Source organism: Oncorhynchus mykiss, chromosome 13 (assembly GCF_013265735.2).
Source record: "Oncorhynchus mykiss isolate Arlee chromosome 13, USDA_OmykA_1.1, whole genome shotgun sequence".
Taxonomy (NCBI): domain Eukaryota; kingdom Metazoa; phylum Chordata; class Actinopteri; order Salmoniformes; family Salmonidae; genus Oncorhynchus; species Oncorhynchus mykiss.
In genome coordinates, this window is record NC_048577.1 from 58,750,069 (window position 1) to 58,765,629 (window position 15,561).

Genomic DNA, 15,561 nt, shown 5'->3' on the forward strand with positions numbered 1-15,561 from the left:
AGGGACTCAAATCCTCCAGTACCAGACGTGTCCCCCTGCTTAAGCCAGTACATGTCCAGGCCCGTCTGAAGTTTGCTAGAGAGCATTTGGATGATCCAGAAGAAGATTGGGAGAATGTCATATGGTCAGATGAAACCAAAACATAACTTTTTGGTAAAAACTCAACTCCTCGTGTTTGGAGGACAAAGAATGCTGAGTTGCATCCAAAGAACACCATACCTACTGTGAAGCATGGGGGTGGAAACATCATGCTTTGGGGCTGTTCTTCTGCAAAGGGACCAGGACGACTGATCCGTGTAAAGGAAAGAATGAATGGGGCCATGTATCGTGAGATTTTGAGTGAAAACCTCCTTCCATCAGCAAGGGCATTGAAGATGAAACGTGGCTGGATCTTTCACCAAACACACCGCCCGGGCAATGAAGGAGTGGCTTCGTAAGAAGAATTTAAAGGTCCTGGAGTGGCCTAGACAGTCTCCAGATCTCAACCCCATAGAAAATCTTTGGAGGGAGTTGAAAGTCCGTGTTGCCCAGCAACAGCCCCAAAACATCACTGCTCTAGAGGAGATCTGCATGGAGGAATGGGCCAAAATACCAGCAACAGTGTGTGAAAACCTTGTGAAGACTTACAGAAAACGTTTGACCTCTGTCATTGCCAACAAAGGGTATATAACAAAGTATTGAGATAAACTTTTGTTATTGACCAAATACTTATTTTCCACCATCATTTGCAAATACATTCATTAAAAATCTTACAATGTGATTTTCTGGATTTTTTTTCTCATTTTGTCTGTCATAGTTGAAGTTTACCTATGATGGAAATTACAGGCCTCTCTCATATTTTTAAGTGGGTGAACTTGCACAATTGGTGGCTGACTAAATACTTTTTTGCCCCACTGTAATTGTGGTCCCACTTTACTAATTAGTGTCCCATAATACCTACGCCTATGTTACCCATGCACATGGCAGTTACATAGGCAGGTAAAGTGTAATTTGGGCCTACATGGTGGGTGGCAGCATAGCCTAGTGGTTAGAGCATTGGGAAATACATATAATTGTGGTCCCACTTAATTGTGGTCCCATTTAATCAAGGTTGCAAGTTCAAATCCCCGAGCTCACAAGGGAAAAATCTGTTGTTCTGCCTCTGAACAAGGAAGTTGTTCCTAGGCCGTCATTGAAAATAAGAATTTGTTCTTAACTGACTTGCCTAGTTAAAAAAATAAAATACACTATATGCACATTGTTATATAATACTTACAACCTTTATTGAGATTGTAATCACACAATCTTAACTTTTTATAGGTGCAGTGCTTAATCTGCAAAAACAACAAATGTATTATGGCTAACTTCATCTCATTTGGGAGAAAACCCAAAGTCATCTTGTTTGGGCAATATCAGATACAGCTACGGTAGCTACAACCATCTGTCATTAATATTGTTGTCGATATTCAAGTACAGCAATGCCACATCCTATTTCCATGTTTCCTTTTCCTACTGTCTGTCAGGTTTCCAGGGCTTAATGTTGCTATTTAACTGTGCCTACTTTTGTTTGTCCACATTGGTCTGAAGCCTGTTGGATATGCATTGCTTACATTTCATCCTCAGCTGCTGTTGTTCCAAAAGACTTACCTGAGAGTGGGGATGGAGAAACGGCCTGTCCTAAGGACAGTGGGGATGGAGAAACAGCCTGTCCTGAGGACAGTGCAGCAACAGATAAGACAGAGCTGCAATCCACCTCAGCAGTATTGGGAAACATTCAGGAGAGTATGAACCAGGCATTTCTGGAGATGTTGGTAGAGAACATCATGAATGCCCAAACCTCAGCTTCTCCTACTGCATCACAGAGATTCAGTCTGGAAATCCTGCCTGACATCAGTATGGCTGTAGTGACTTTCCAAAATGTAAAAGGTAAACAATAAAACTGGGGGCTGGGGGTGGTGTAGTGTCACTGCTATTGTCTTTGTTCAGTCATTGAAACCTAAGCAATATCTTAAGCGCATAATCTACCCTTTTCTTATTTGGCAGATTCTGAGTACTTTATCTCAAACTGTATCAGCCACAAGATATTCAAGCAGAAAGAATTATCAGTAAAACTACTGGAAATCACAGCAAAAGTGAAAGTTGAAAACATACCTCCAAATTACAGTTCAGACCATCTCCATCTGTACTATGAAAAAGAAGGTGAAGTTGTCGACCTTGAAATGTGTGAAGAGGACCAATCCGCTATCATCACTTTCCAAGATCCACACGGTAAATGGTCATTCTTATTCTCTATGTTGTGACAGAGTTTTCCATAATGCAGGATGATATATTGATAGATGTTTCTGTGTAATTAGCTGTTCACAGAGTCACAAAAAAGCACCACGATGAGAAGCAGCCTATCAAAGCTTTCCCATTTTATGAATCTCTGGGAACGGCCCTGTATGACAAAGATCAACCCACATTGAAACTCCCAGCTGCCTTCACTGAGAACATCGACCAGGCCATTTGGAGATACCTTTGTGACAAGCAAGAAGCTACTGAAACCATCAACAAGATTATGGCCGAAAACTTCTGCAAAGTAGACCTGCAACACCATACTGTCCTGTTAAGGCCCCTACCATCTCTACTCAAACAGAAAGATGTCAAAGCCAAGCATGTCCACCAGTGGAAGGACACTGTCAAGACTACCTTCACTCAAGCCTTGTCTAAATTCAAATCCTTGGAGCTGAATGTACAGGACTGTGCATGGGAGGAGTCTGAACAGGAGATCTGCAAGGCAATGTCTGGTGAGGCAGTGGTTGTAGTCCCTGATAAGGCCAAAGGTGCACTCATAGTGGTGGGCTTGGTAGATGAAGTGGATAGGCTCAGTCAGTCACTAAAGGAAATCATGGACAAGATTGCCAAAATAATTGAGAGGGAGAAGACTAGCAAGACAGAGGAGCTCCACCTAGCTCCATCTATCTACCATGTCATTTCTCAAGATGGTCTGCAAGGCAAGATTGCAGGTGAATACCCAGAACTGAAGATGGCATACAACCGTGAGAGCCAGAATGTGATCTTAACAGGCTTAATGCAAGAGGTGTGGGGTGCTAATAGGAAGATTATAGATGGGGTGTCGGCACTGAAACGGAAGAAGGTGGAAGTGAGCAACTATGTCCTTGAGTTTCTGCAGGAGGAAGACCAAGAAAAGCTTAGCAACTCTCTTTTCACGTCACAGAGTGTTAATGCAGCACTAGAAATAGATAGAAATGGCTTGGAGCTCCTGGCTGTCTCAGACCTGGCCTTGAGTGAAGCAAAACGCCAAATTGAAAAATGTTTGGTTTCCAAGTACATAGATGTTGAAGACTCCAATGTCCTGGAGATGTCAGGGTGGAAGGACCTTACCTCCCGTTTGGAAAAAACATACAACATTTTGTCTAGGACTTTCATGGTGAAGACGTCTGGTGTCCATCCAAATATAAAAGTGGTAGTGGCTGGCAATATGGACATTGTCAATTCAGTGCAAAAGGAACTTGGTGGCTTCTTATTTCAAAATGCTCCAGTTGATGAAATTCTTCAGATTAAGTCAAACGCCATTGTCCAATTCATCCAAGAAAAAGAGAGTGCTTGGTCCGATATAGTCAAAGGTGGAGTAAAGGTTTCTTTCAAGGATGAGGCCATTTGCCTTAGTGGCATCAGGGTTCATGTCTCTGACTGCTTGACCTTATTTAAAGACCTGGTATCATCAACATACTTTGATACTTTACAAGTCCCCGAACCTGGAGCAAAGAAGTTCTTCCAGGACGAGGAGGCCATGTATGTTGAAGCCGTTAGAATGAAGACAGCTTGTGTAGTCCAGCTGGTGGATGAGATGCATCTGGTGAGCAATGACAAGACAGTCCAGGCTATGGAGGAAATGGTGCCAAAAGAGTTTGGGAACCATGGGGGAAATAATCTGCAACAGCATCTGGCCATATCCACAGAGACCCAGCATTATAGATGGGAGCAGAGCACAAATGGGTCAGAGAGAGCGCAGACCAAAGAGGGGCTGACCATCACACTGATGAAAGGAAACATCCAAGATGCTTTGGTAAAATGTTATCATTATGTCTTTGCTCTCTTATAAATGTCAGTCTTACTAAAATCAAATCAGATAATTATTTTGAATAGTCTGGTATAGTTTACCTTAGGTATCATACATGTATTCAGAACCCTTGACTTTTTCCAAATTTTGTTGTTACAAGCTTATTCTAAAATTGATTAAATATTTGTTTCCCTCATCAATCTATACACAATATCCCATAATGACAAAACAAAACAGGTTTTTAGACATTTTTTCAAATGTCTAAATAAATATATAAATATATCACATTTACATAAGTATTCAGACCCTTTACTCAGTACTTTGTTGAAGCACATTTGGCAGCAATTTTTGGGTATGACGCTACAAGCTTGGCACGCCTGTATTTGGGGAGTTTCTCCCATTTCTTCTCTGCAGATCCTCTCAAGCTCTGTCAGGTTGGATGGGGAGTGATGCTGCACAGCTATTTTAAGGTCTCAGAGATGTCCGATCGGTACAAGTCCAGGCTCTGGCTGGGCCACTCAAGGACATTCAGAAACGTGTCCCAAAGCCACTCCTGCGAAGTCTTGGCTGTGTGCTTAGGGTCGTTCCTGTTGGAAGGTGAACCTTGGCCCCAGTCTGAGTTCTTGAGCGCTCTGGATCAGGTTTTCATCAAGGATCTCTCTGTACTTTGCTCCGTTCATCTTTCCCTCGATCCTGACTAGTCTCCCAGTCCCTGCCGCTGAGAAACATCCCCACAGCATGATGCTGCCACCACCATGCTTCACCGTAGGGATGGTGCCAGGTTTCTTCAAGATGTGACACTTGGCATTCAGGCCAAATAGTTCAATTATGGTTTCATGAGACCAGATAGTCTTGTTTCTCATGGTCAGAGTCCTTTAGGTGCCTTTTGGCAAACTCCAAGCGGGCTGTCATGTGCCTTTTACTGAGGAGTGGCTTCCGTCTGGCCAGTCGACTATAAAGGCCTGATTGGTGGAGTGCTGCAGAGATGGTTGTCCTTCTGGAAGATTCTCCCATCCCCACAGAGGAACTCTGGAGCTCTGTCCAGAGAGACCATCTCCCCAATCTCCCCAGATTGCTCAGTTTGCCTGGGGCGGCCAGCTCTAAGAAGAGTCTTGGTGGTTCCCAACTTCATTCATTTAAGAATGATGGAGGCCACTGTGTTCTTGGGGACCTTCAATGTTGCAGACATTTGTCGGTACCCTTCCCCAGATCTGTACCTCGACACAATCCTGTCTCGGAGCTCTACGGACAATTCCTTCGAACTCATGGCTTGGTTTTTGCTCTGACATGCACTGTCAACTTTGGGACCTTATATAGGCAAGTGAGTGCCTTTCCTATTCAATTTAATTTACCACAGCTGCACTCCAATCAAATTGTAGAAGCATCTCAACGCTGATCAATGGAAACAAAATGCACCTGTGCTCAATGTAAAATCTCATAGCGAAGGGTCTGAATACTTATGTAAATAAGGTATTTCTGTTTTTTATTTTTAATAAATGTGCAAACATTTCTAAAAAGCTGTTTTTCTCTTTGTCATTATGAGGTATTGTTTGTAGATTGATGAGGGAAAATGTTAATTTGTTACATTTTAGAATAAGGCTGTAACGTAATGAATTGTTGAAAAAGTCAAGGTGTCTGAATACTTTCCAAATGCACTGTATCTGTTACAGACTGAGGTTGTTGTGAATACAGTCGGTAATGACCTGATACTGGATAGTGGAGCAGTCTCCACTGCACTCCTTAATGCTGCTGGCCCCGAACTTCAGGAACTGATAAACCAACATGCCACTGCTGGCAAGGTTGGGGAAGTCATCATCACCAAAGGCTGCAACCTCAAAAGCAAGCTGGTCTTTCATACAATTGCTCCTAGATGGAGTAATGGACAAGGAGCAACACAGAAGGTAGAATGCTGTCTAACTCTGTCTACCTTTACTGAAACATTTACTGGAAAACCATGTGTTGTTCCTCAACTGAGAACTAAAATGAATATTTGTATTTCACATACCATGCCAATACAATGTAAACACACAATACTATACAAACATGCTCAATGAAATTGCAAAGATTTAAACAACTTTGCAGCAATTCCTTTATGAAAAACATGTTTACCTGACATCTTGCAGACATTGAGTGAGATCGTAAAGAAGTGCTTGGTTCTGGCGGAGCAGCAGCAACTAATGTCAGTGGCCTTCCCCGCCATCGGCACAGGAAACCTGGGCTTCCCCAGAGACCTGGTGGCCTCTCTGATGCTGGATAAAGTCCTCAAATTCAGCAGTAAGATGAACCCCAAGCATTTGAAGGAGGTGGTGTTCATCCTCCACCCAAGTGATGTTTCGACTTTCAAGGTATAAGGCCAAACTGAGTGACTTGAAATATACACAAATCACGTTTAGAGTGCGTTTGATAACCAGGTGGTAATCAAATAAGTCATATGTGAATGCAGTTGAATTGGTCAAACGGTATTGCATTGAATTAGTATTTTTAAACGTTCTCTGTTTCCCTGTCAGGCTTTCACTGACGAATTTAACAAAAGGTTCATGACCCAGTCTGCAATTTCAAAGGGCTCAGCATCCACTCAACAAGGTAAAGGTGCAGCTCATATAATCCTCATAACAAGGGAGGATTTGCAGCTCTTAGCATTCAAACCTTGTAATTTACCAATTTGAGCGTGATGGTACGGAGCAATCTTAGCTTACCCTCAGTTTAGGAGATGACCATGCAGCTGGTCATTTGAAATGGGTTATCCCAGTCAATGAGTTTGGTTTGTGTGCACGCATCTTTTCTCAGAGTTGTAGAAGTGTCTACAGAGCTGAAAGCTTCTTAATGTTTAAATTCCAATAATTCAGTTGACTTTCGATATAAACACCAAGGTATTTCACTGTCTGACACAATGCCAACTTTCTCCTCCTTGATTTTTATCAGGAGGAGCTTGTTCTTTTCTGTCTAAGATGATTTATCTGCTATTATTTATCAGCTTGTACACCACTTATTTCCTACTGGTAGGTCTTTTCTCTAAGGTCACATCAAGCTCAGGGATGCATGAGACAAAGATGGGAGGGGTGGTTATACAGGTCGTCACAGGAGACATAACCAAAGAGACTACTGATGTCATCGTCAACTCCACCAATAAGACCTTCAACCTTAAGACAGGTACATCCAACCTTACCTCTGTCTCACCTGAGGTTCCATGTTTTAGGTTAAACGTTCAACAACAACAGCAGTTTTATTGGTTTTATCAGTAGGTTTTATTGGGGGATTTAGTATGCGTGGGATTCAGCAAGTCATTATTTGTGTCACCTCCCACTGGGCTCACACTGGTTGAATCAACGTTGTTTCTACGTCCATTAAATTACAACCAACATGGAATAGACGTTGACTTAACTTCTGTGCCCAGTAGGCTGTAATGTGCAACAATGTAGTTTATCGTAATGAGCCGTGTTAGTAATTGAGAATGAAGTCTCTCACACTTTTTTTGGACATTAGCCTAGAGATGGTTTAAGTTCAAATCAGCAAACTGTTCAACTGACTCTCAACAAACTGTTTAACTGACTATCAACTAACCTTAACCCTAAGTTGTTGCATATCTGCAGAGTTGCAGTTGATTGTTTGGTGATGGTAAAACTATCTATAGGGGATCATTCAAAAAAAAACATTTAAAAAAAAGTGGGACCAAAATGTTTTTTTCCAATAACAACCTGGATGGTCAAGAGGAGAAGACACCAAGATATGTGACTCCAAAAGACAAGCTTGAATAACCTATCTTAATAATAATGTGATTTTCCAATAACAACCTGGATGGTCAAGAGGAGAAGACACCAAGATATGTGACTCCAAAAGACAAGCTTGAATAACCCTATCTTAATAATGATGTGATTTTCCAAATAATTGGCACTGCATACACAGTGTATTTGGTCATTGTAGCAAAATGTAGTGTAGCATCCCTTAGCTAGGAAAGATACGTCATGTATGCAGTCAAGACCGATACATGCAGAGGTGTGTACTTTTAAAAACATTCTTCTCTTATTCTTCTCCAGGGGTGTCGAAAGCCATTCTGGATGCGGCTGGTCCAACTGTTGAGGCAGAATGTCAACAACTCAGTAAAACCAGTTATAATGCTGTCACTTTATTTAGTTTAAGAACTTCTATCCCTGAATCTCTGCATATGAATGTGACCCTGTTGCAAAATTGTGACTGACCGGCTCAAATCGGTCTTGTGTAGCAAAATTTGAAATTCTTTTTTTTACATTGGTAAAAAAGTGGAGACTCAAAACTACAAAATGTTATATCATACACTGCATTTTTTAGGAACAATGGGAAAGTAATTCTGCTTTGAATGTTGATAAACTTGTAAACTCACTTTTGAGAAAAGGGCCGTTGAATATTTTGGCACCTACAGGAGAGCTCTCCTTTGTCTACACCCATTGGGTTATGGTATACTTCCAATTTTAGAAATTAATTTGCACTGCCGCTTATATGCTGGTCTGGGAAATGCTTGTCCCCTTATGAAATTCAAAACATACCCTTATTTTTCTTAAATTACATACACATAAGTATATCTAAATATGCAATTAAGGGATAGTGCAAGATTCTCGCAGTTAGGCTGTTTTTCTACTTACCGAGAGCAAGGTGAAGTCTTTGTCTCTGCGTGCAGTATGAAGTATGTGTAAATAAATAACCCATCAACTTTATTTCCAGCAGCCCAACCTATAAAAGATATGATTTTGACTGAGCCAGGCAACCTGCAGAGTAAGAAGATCCTTCACCTGGTTGGCATCAGTGACCCTCAGAACATCCAGGAGTGTGTCAAGGATGCACTTAAAATGTGCGCAAGGAAAGACTTCACATCCATCTCATTTCCTGCTCTCGGCACAGGTGAGTCACACAACCAGAGAACACGACTGACCGTATACAGAGTATAGGAGAAATATCAAATAACATTGATATTGCATTTGTTAGACAGAATAACACTTGACTTAAAGCCTAATATTATTATTTTTGTTCTAAGCATGTATGAACAATTATAAAGTCGTGTTATATTGAATCCCAATTCTAATTCAAACAGTCACAATTTCCATTTGAATTCCAATTCAAATATACTTTTTTTAAGGCCAAGGCAATGTACAGGTGAGCCAGGTGGCAGACGCCATGTTCGATGCGCTAGTGGAAGTGGTGGCCAAGAAGTCAGTGAGCACCTTGAGGCTGGTCCGGATTGTCATCTTTCAGACTGCCATGCTGACTGAATTTTACAACAGTATGCTGAAGAAGGAAAACACAGATGTTCAGGAAGAGGAGGACACTGATGCACAGGAGGCGGTCACTGACCTTCAAGATGAAGGCAGTCTGTTTAAAGCCTTTGAAAACATTGGCACCAGAATAAAATGTATGGGATGCCTTTATTAACTTGAGTATATATAGTATATAACATGTTTAAATTCGCTAGGTGTCTTCGTTATTACATGATAACTGAAACACTTTCAATGTCAATTTGTTCATTTTTTTTGTTTACAGAATTTTTTTACAGAAAGTTTTAGATAAACAGCTGCATTAACTGGGACTTATTACAATCTGTTCATATTCTTACAGCAATTTTCATTAGGAGTAAAGGTAATAAGCCACAAAAGCCTGAGAGATTTGTCTTCATGGATAAAGAAGTGGATCCGGCTTGCTTCCACATCTGTGGGGATTCTCAGGCTAAAGTAGATGAAGCCAAGCAGTGGGTCAAGGACCTGATCTTGAAGGAGCAAGACAGCTCCATCATCACTGACGATGCCATCATCAACTTAACGACTTCTGACCGCCAGCGCATTAGTAACATGATCAACACCATGGGAGTGAGAGTGGAACAGGAGTCATCTCAAGACAAGCTGACTATAGAGGGCATCACCAAAGACGTGCTCAAAGTTACTAATGAAATCCAGAAGATGCTCCAAAGGATCCGTAGTGAAGAGGAACTCAGTAGGAGTGCTGAGCTAGCCAGCACCGTGGTGGAATGGCAGTACCAGCAGCAGGGAGGGCAGTACCAAAGCTTTGACCTCATCCATAACTTCCGTCTGGAGCAGGCAAATGAGACCAAGAAGCAGCATGTGGAGGTCACTATCCAAGGTCGGATGTACAAGGTCACCCTGCCAAATGGGCCTGCGACAGATAACCATGGCAACAGCCTCGATATCAGACGCATTGACAAAGCAGGTACCTATCCTTTTGGCCTTCCATGTAAACTTGAACAACAATTTTCAAGAAATCAATGCACCACATTCACATTCTCTAAAGCGTTCTCTTGGGAGTTTATGATTGGCTAAGATTGATATTGATGCATGTGAATTCCAATAACTTTTATTTTGATATTGCTTGCTCATTATCTATGGTCCTCTTGGTTGGGAGTAAGCCATTCATACACATGAGGATAGCATTCCCACTGTTGTATTCCCATTATAGTACTAACAAGAATTTACAACAATGTAAAGCCTGTGTGTTTGTCTGACCTTCGTTATTCAACCGTATTCTCCAGCTCATGACAGTCTTCCTCAGTATTGGGATACCATGCCAGACAACTATTTATGCCAGTCCTTCCCCATCCAGCCAGGAACCTCTGAGCATGATGAGGTCCTAGGCCTGTTTCAGGCCACTTGCCAAAACAGCGTTCTAAAGGTATCTATCTCTGCTGCTAAATGTATTTCAATACAAGTTAAATGAAGAGGTGCAATTAAAAAAGACACAACACTCAGATCTCTCCATTGTTATATCACCAAGAATCACACACTCCCTTTCAATTCCACCCCTGGTTACATACACATTCTTGCTGGGCCTGCCAAATGGAATGGTTACAGTTGTTATAATGTAATCAATTGGCCATGTTCTTAATGGAATGAGTTGTGCTTTTTAATCCAGATCTAGGCTTAATCTGGGTTTTGAAAACCGGTCATATTAGAGTAGGACATCTAGCTGTATTGACAGTCTTTTTGCATATGAATGTGTGGTTTTCCCCCTTCCTTCAGATTGAGAGGATCCAGAACCCAAGCCTGTGGAGGAATCTACAGATCAAGAAACAAGAAATGGATTCCAAGAACTGTCACCAGAACAATGAGAAGAGGCTGTTCCATGGAACTTGCCCCCTAATCATAGATACAATTAACGCAAACGGGTTCAATCGGAGCTACGCTGGGAAAAATGGTAAGATGTACAAAATGACAAACACCAGAGTTATAAAGTAGTGCCAAAAACCTCCGTTTTTATATGGGTATTACAAAATCAGATCAAATGATCAACAGGTATGAGTATTAGGAAAGTGTACTCATTTTGGTTTTGCCACTAACGTAGCAACTACATCTGTAAGACTCACCAACGAAAGTTAGGCTAAAATAACAAACACTAGTTAGCCAGCTAGCTAAGTTCTCTGACCCCTCCTACCACTCAGCAGAAGTCTATGATAATAATCATCACTTTTTGCAGCGGCAGTGTATGGAAACGGCACCTACTTTGCAGTTGAAGCCAGCTACTCTGCCGATGACACATACTCAGTCCCAGATTCCCAAGGGCAGAAGCACATGTACCTGTGCCATGTTCTGACCGGAGATTTCACAGAAGGACAACGAGATATGATTGCGCCTCCAGCTAAAAGCAAATCAACTACTCAACTCTATGACAGCGTGACAGACGACCCAACAGCGCCATCCATGTTTATTGTATTCAACGACATTCAGGCTTATCCTGCGTACTTGATCACTTTCATCTAGACAATTAAAGGAGCATTTACTATCTTACTATCTTATCTTATCTTATCTTAAAGAATAACTTTTCATATGCTTCTTTAAAAATGTTAGGCTTTCTCTATGGTTATAGTTATCTCTTTTACAGATTATTATATAGCAAATCAAGATGACTTATTTTCTCAATAAATCAGGGTTCCCCTTGTTTACTTACAGTTTTGGTTTATGTACAGTATGTGCATTTTCAGAACGCTTAGTACAAAAATCTAAATAGATAATTTTTCAAAAGCTGTTTTAAGACTCTAAGCACATTTTCAATTGACTAAGTTCAACACACAAAATCGTAGTAACTTTTTTGCCAAACTTAATCAGTTTAATCTATAATACATGTTCATAAGGTAATTACTCTTCGCAATGCTCAAATTTGTTGATATGATTGTCTTCTAATTTATTAAAACACAGTTTACTATTACTTAATCTGACTGTTCTCACTTGATAATCACTTAACCGTTTGGTAAACCTATAGATTTTAAACTGGTTTGTCTTCTACAGACTTTGAGAACTACATAATGAGAATGTAGGTTTGTAAAGTAGAAACACATGAAGCATGATATATTGTAATGGACCGTAAGTAAGCATTTCACTGTTAGTCTACACCTGTTAACGAAGCATGTGACAAATAGCATTTGATTTGAAGTACTATTATGATGATGACTATAAGGATTTTACTTCACAGTAAGTTTGACAAAATCTGATATTGACAAGATCAGAGATGTACTGTATTTAACAAATGCATCCTCTCATACCATCCTTTCATACCACTTGTCATGACTGTCCTGATCAGGTCAGGTTACAGGAGACCACCACCCTACAGATTATCTCTCAACCCCAACAGAGGAGGAGAGATCTAGGGGTCTGAAGATGTGGGGTTTTTATGACCCCTCACGCCCCTAGTAAATCTTAGGCCACACAACATTCTTGTGTCCCCTCAATATGGAGAACCAGTCTCAACGTTAAACATGAAATAAAGGGACTTTGGAACAATGGTTTCTGTCAGCCACAATGGTGGTCATGACGATAGATGGAATATGAAAATGTATGTCATTTTTGTTTTGTTATTAAAGGTTAATAGATTACGTTATTACGAAAACATTGTGACGTGAAGAGTTTTTTCCTAGTATATGTTTGATGTTTATACATTGTACGTTGGAAAATGTGGAAAATGTCCAAATCAAAGGGAATGTTTTGGTAAAGATGAAATGTAAAACCTAGACCTTGCTCTTAACTTGGTATGCCCAGAGAATTGCCCTAAAGGCGGTTACGCCCACTTCTGATCCAAGGGTATAAAACTTGTGAGTGAAGAATTAACAGTTATGACAAAGTGACCCCAGCTGCAGCCAAGGTCTAAAAAGTCAACAAACCCAAAACGCAACACAAGCTTGAAGACAAAGAAATTGTTTTCTACCCAAGCTACGGATGAGTAGCTGTGTCTAAGCAGATGAATTCAAGCCGGACCACCTAGCATCCAATCCCCATCGAATCGTGGTATCTAAAAGGTTTCATTCCTATGCTGTGAGCTCTGAGCTACAGAGTTGTCTGTCCTCAGAAGACCCCTTCCAGAGCAAGGGTGAGGGAGCAGACCATTAAGCCAAAAGGACATTGACATCGTGAGGACGACCAGAGAGGTGCGCCGGAGAAATGCGTCATTAAGCAGCCTGAACGGTCCACGCAGAGAATCCACCTTCCCCACGTAATTACATCATTATATTCTGACCCATAAGAGCGGCAGTTTGGGGCAAGGCTAGGGTTAGAATAAGCATAGCTGACAAATTCACCCAAATGTATATTTCTCTCGGGTACTTTCTTTTTTCTCTCTCTCTTTGAAATCCCCATTTTGGGTAACACGCGCCATAGTGTGTTGGCCCGTTATACTAAGTTCTAGTCAATAGCCTAAGTTCGCATCAATATGCAACGTTCAGAACGAGATTGTAGAGGTAACTGATTAATTGGCGGCTGTTGTAAAATCGATATTCTTTGAGTTTGGAAAATAGAAACTCAATAAAACTTTGATTTTGATTGCCTTGCTGAGGGAATAACTACACTGTTTGCATTTTTTCATGTTTCCGGTCGCCTTGCCCTGGTTAAAAGCAGTGGTTTGCGCTTTCAGTTTTGCCAGAATGCTGCCATCAATCTACTGTTTCTGGTTGGGGAAGGTTTTAATAAAATCTTGGCTGATTTCTTTTGATTTTCCCATTATGTCAAGCAAAGAGGCACTGAGTTTGAAGGTAGGCCTTGAAATACATCCACAGGTACACCTCCAATTGACTCAAATTATGTCAATTAGCCTGACAGAAGCTTCTAAAGCCATGACATAATTTTCTGGAATTTTCCAAGCTGTTTAAAGGCACAGTCAATTTAGTGTATGTAAACATTTGACCCACTGGAATTGTGACACAGTGAATTATAGGTGAAATAATCTGTCTGTAAATAATTGTTGGAAAAATAGTATAGTTTGTTAGCAAGACATGGAGTGGTTGAAAAATGAGTTTTAATGACTCCAACCTAAGTGTATGTACACTTCCGACTTCAACTGTACACTACAATACTGTAAAATGCATCACATGATTACAATACAGGTGGAAGGTGTATGATTGTCATCCCCATAACTGTGCCATCCTCCTTCAAGCCATGGATAAGGATAACATAACATTAATCCAGACCTATGCCAGGATTGGATTCGCGCAGCCAAAAGGTTTTTCCCCAGGTGCATGAACATTGAGGACATTTACTACAATGGCAAAATGCACAAGACGGGCGTGATGCGAACTAGTGCCTGATAAACATTGTTTATTTTATTCATTCATTTTTTAAAATTGGATTAAAGTACACCAACTATATGTCGTAATTACATCTGGACAATATATTTATTATGCCTGTGAACTAGATTTCCAGTCAATTTTGATGGGTAGTGCAAGTGTATTGCCTAATGTGAAAACAATTTTATACCTTCATTTAATTAGGCAAGTCAGTTAAGAACTCATTCTTATTTTCAATGACAGCAGGTTAACTGCCTTGTTCAGGGGCAGAAGGACAGATTTTTACCTTGTCAGTTTAGGGATTCAATCTAGAATCCTTTCGGTTACTAATCCAACACTCTGACCACTGGGCTACCTGCCTCTGTAGCATATTACATTCAAATGGCAGTTTTGCTATTCGATTAACTGGTTATTAAAACAACTAAATTGAGAAGATACAGTATCATTATGTTGTGTTGGTATTTCCTACTAACGTATATTTTAGATCAATGGTTGTGTGGTGAAAGACGTCTGGAGACTAAATTAATGTACAGTAAAAGGTTTGCTGCATTACAAGTGTCACCAGTTTGGAGTTTTCTACTGAGTTTTTAAAACAGCATCAAAGAGATTTTAAAAAATGAACTCACCACAGGTTTGAGTGAGAATAGACACTAGGGGCCTTTAGCCTCAGTTACAAGTGCATCATTGTTGTGATGTTGTCAACACACCCGTCTATACTGCAGCTTGAGCTGTGTGTCCAAGGTGTGACGGTAGAGGGCAGCATAGTTCTACGTTTGAGCCTTTAACTTTTCTGCTTCTCCAGTGACTGATAGGGATATTACAAACAACCCTTCTCTTGTCCACCCCCACCCACAAACACTTCCCTTAGATATCAGTCACACACACACACACACACACACACACACACACACACACACACACACACACACACACACACACACACACACACACACACACACACACACCATCAAACACATACTCTCCCCATCATTCCACA

The 15,561-nt window shown here is 40.8% G+C and overlaps 1 protein-coding gene across 4 annotated transcripts in view; it reads left to right on the plus strand.

The window, feature by feature from the left end:
* LOC110518424 (protein mono-ADP-ribosyltransferase PARP14-like) overlaps positions 1 to 12,626 on the plus strand; it is a 33,004-nt gene extending 20,378 nt beyond the window's left edge. The window contains exons 4-17 of one of the 4 annotated variants that reach the window (XM_036941734.1): positions 1,603 to 1,905; positions 2,023 to 2,247; positions 2,334 to 4,048; positions 5,713 to 5,943; positions 6,166 to 6,387; positions 6,550 to 6,625; positions 7,046 to 7,192; positions 8,077 to 8,148; positions 8,741 to 8,914; positions 9,150 to 9,422; positions 9,626 to 10,231; positions 10,551 to 10,690; positions 11,038 to 11,212; positions 11,492 to 12,626. In XM_036941734.1, coding sequence (XP_036797629.1) covers positions 1,603 to 1,905; positions 2,023 to 2,247; positions 2,334 to 4,048; positions 5,713 to 5,943; positions 6,166 to 6,387; positions 6,550 to 6,625; positions 7,046 to 7,192; positions 8,077 to 8,148; positions 8,741 to 8,914; positions 9,150 to 9,422; positions 9,626 to 10,231; positions 10,551 to 10,690; positions 11,038 to 11,212; positions 11,492 to 11,775 — 4,643 coding nt within the window. In that variant the 3' untranslated portion in view covers positions 11,776 to 12,626. Of the gene's footprint in view, positions 1 to 1,602; positions 1,906 to 2,022; positions 2,248 to 2,333; positions 4,049 to 5,712; positions 5,944 to 6,165; positions 6,388 to 6,549; positions 6,626 to 7,045; positions 7,193 to 8,076; positions 8,149 to 8,737; positions 8,915 to 9,149; positions 9,423 to 9,625; positions 10,232 to 10,550; positions 10,691 to 11,037; positions 11,213 to 11,491 lie in introns of all 4 variants that reach the window. The other 3 variants (XM_036941735.1, XM_036941736.1, XM_036941737.1) reach the window with 3 other exon arrangements.
* Positions 12,627 to 15,561: the final 2,935 nt, after the last annotated feature.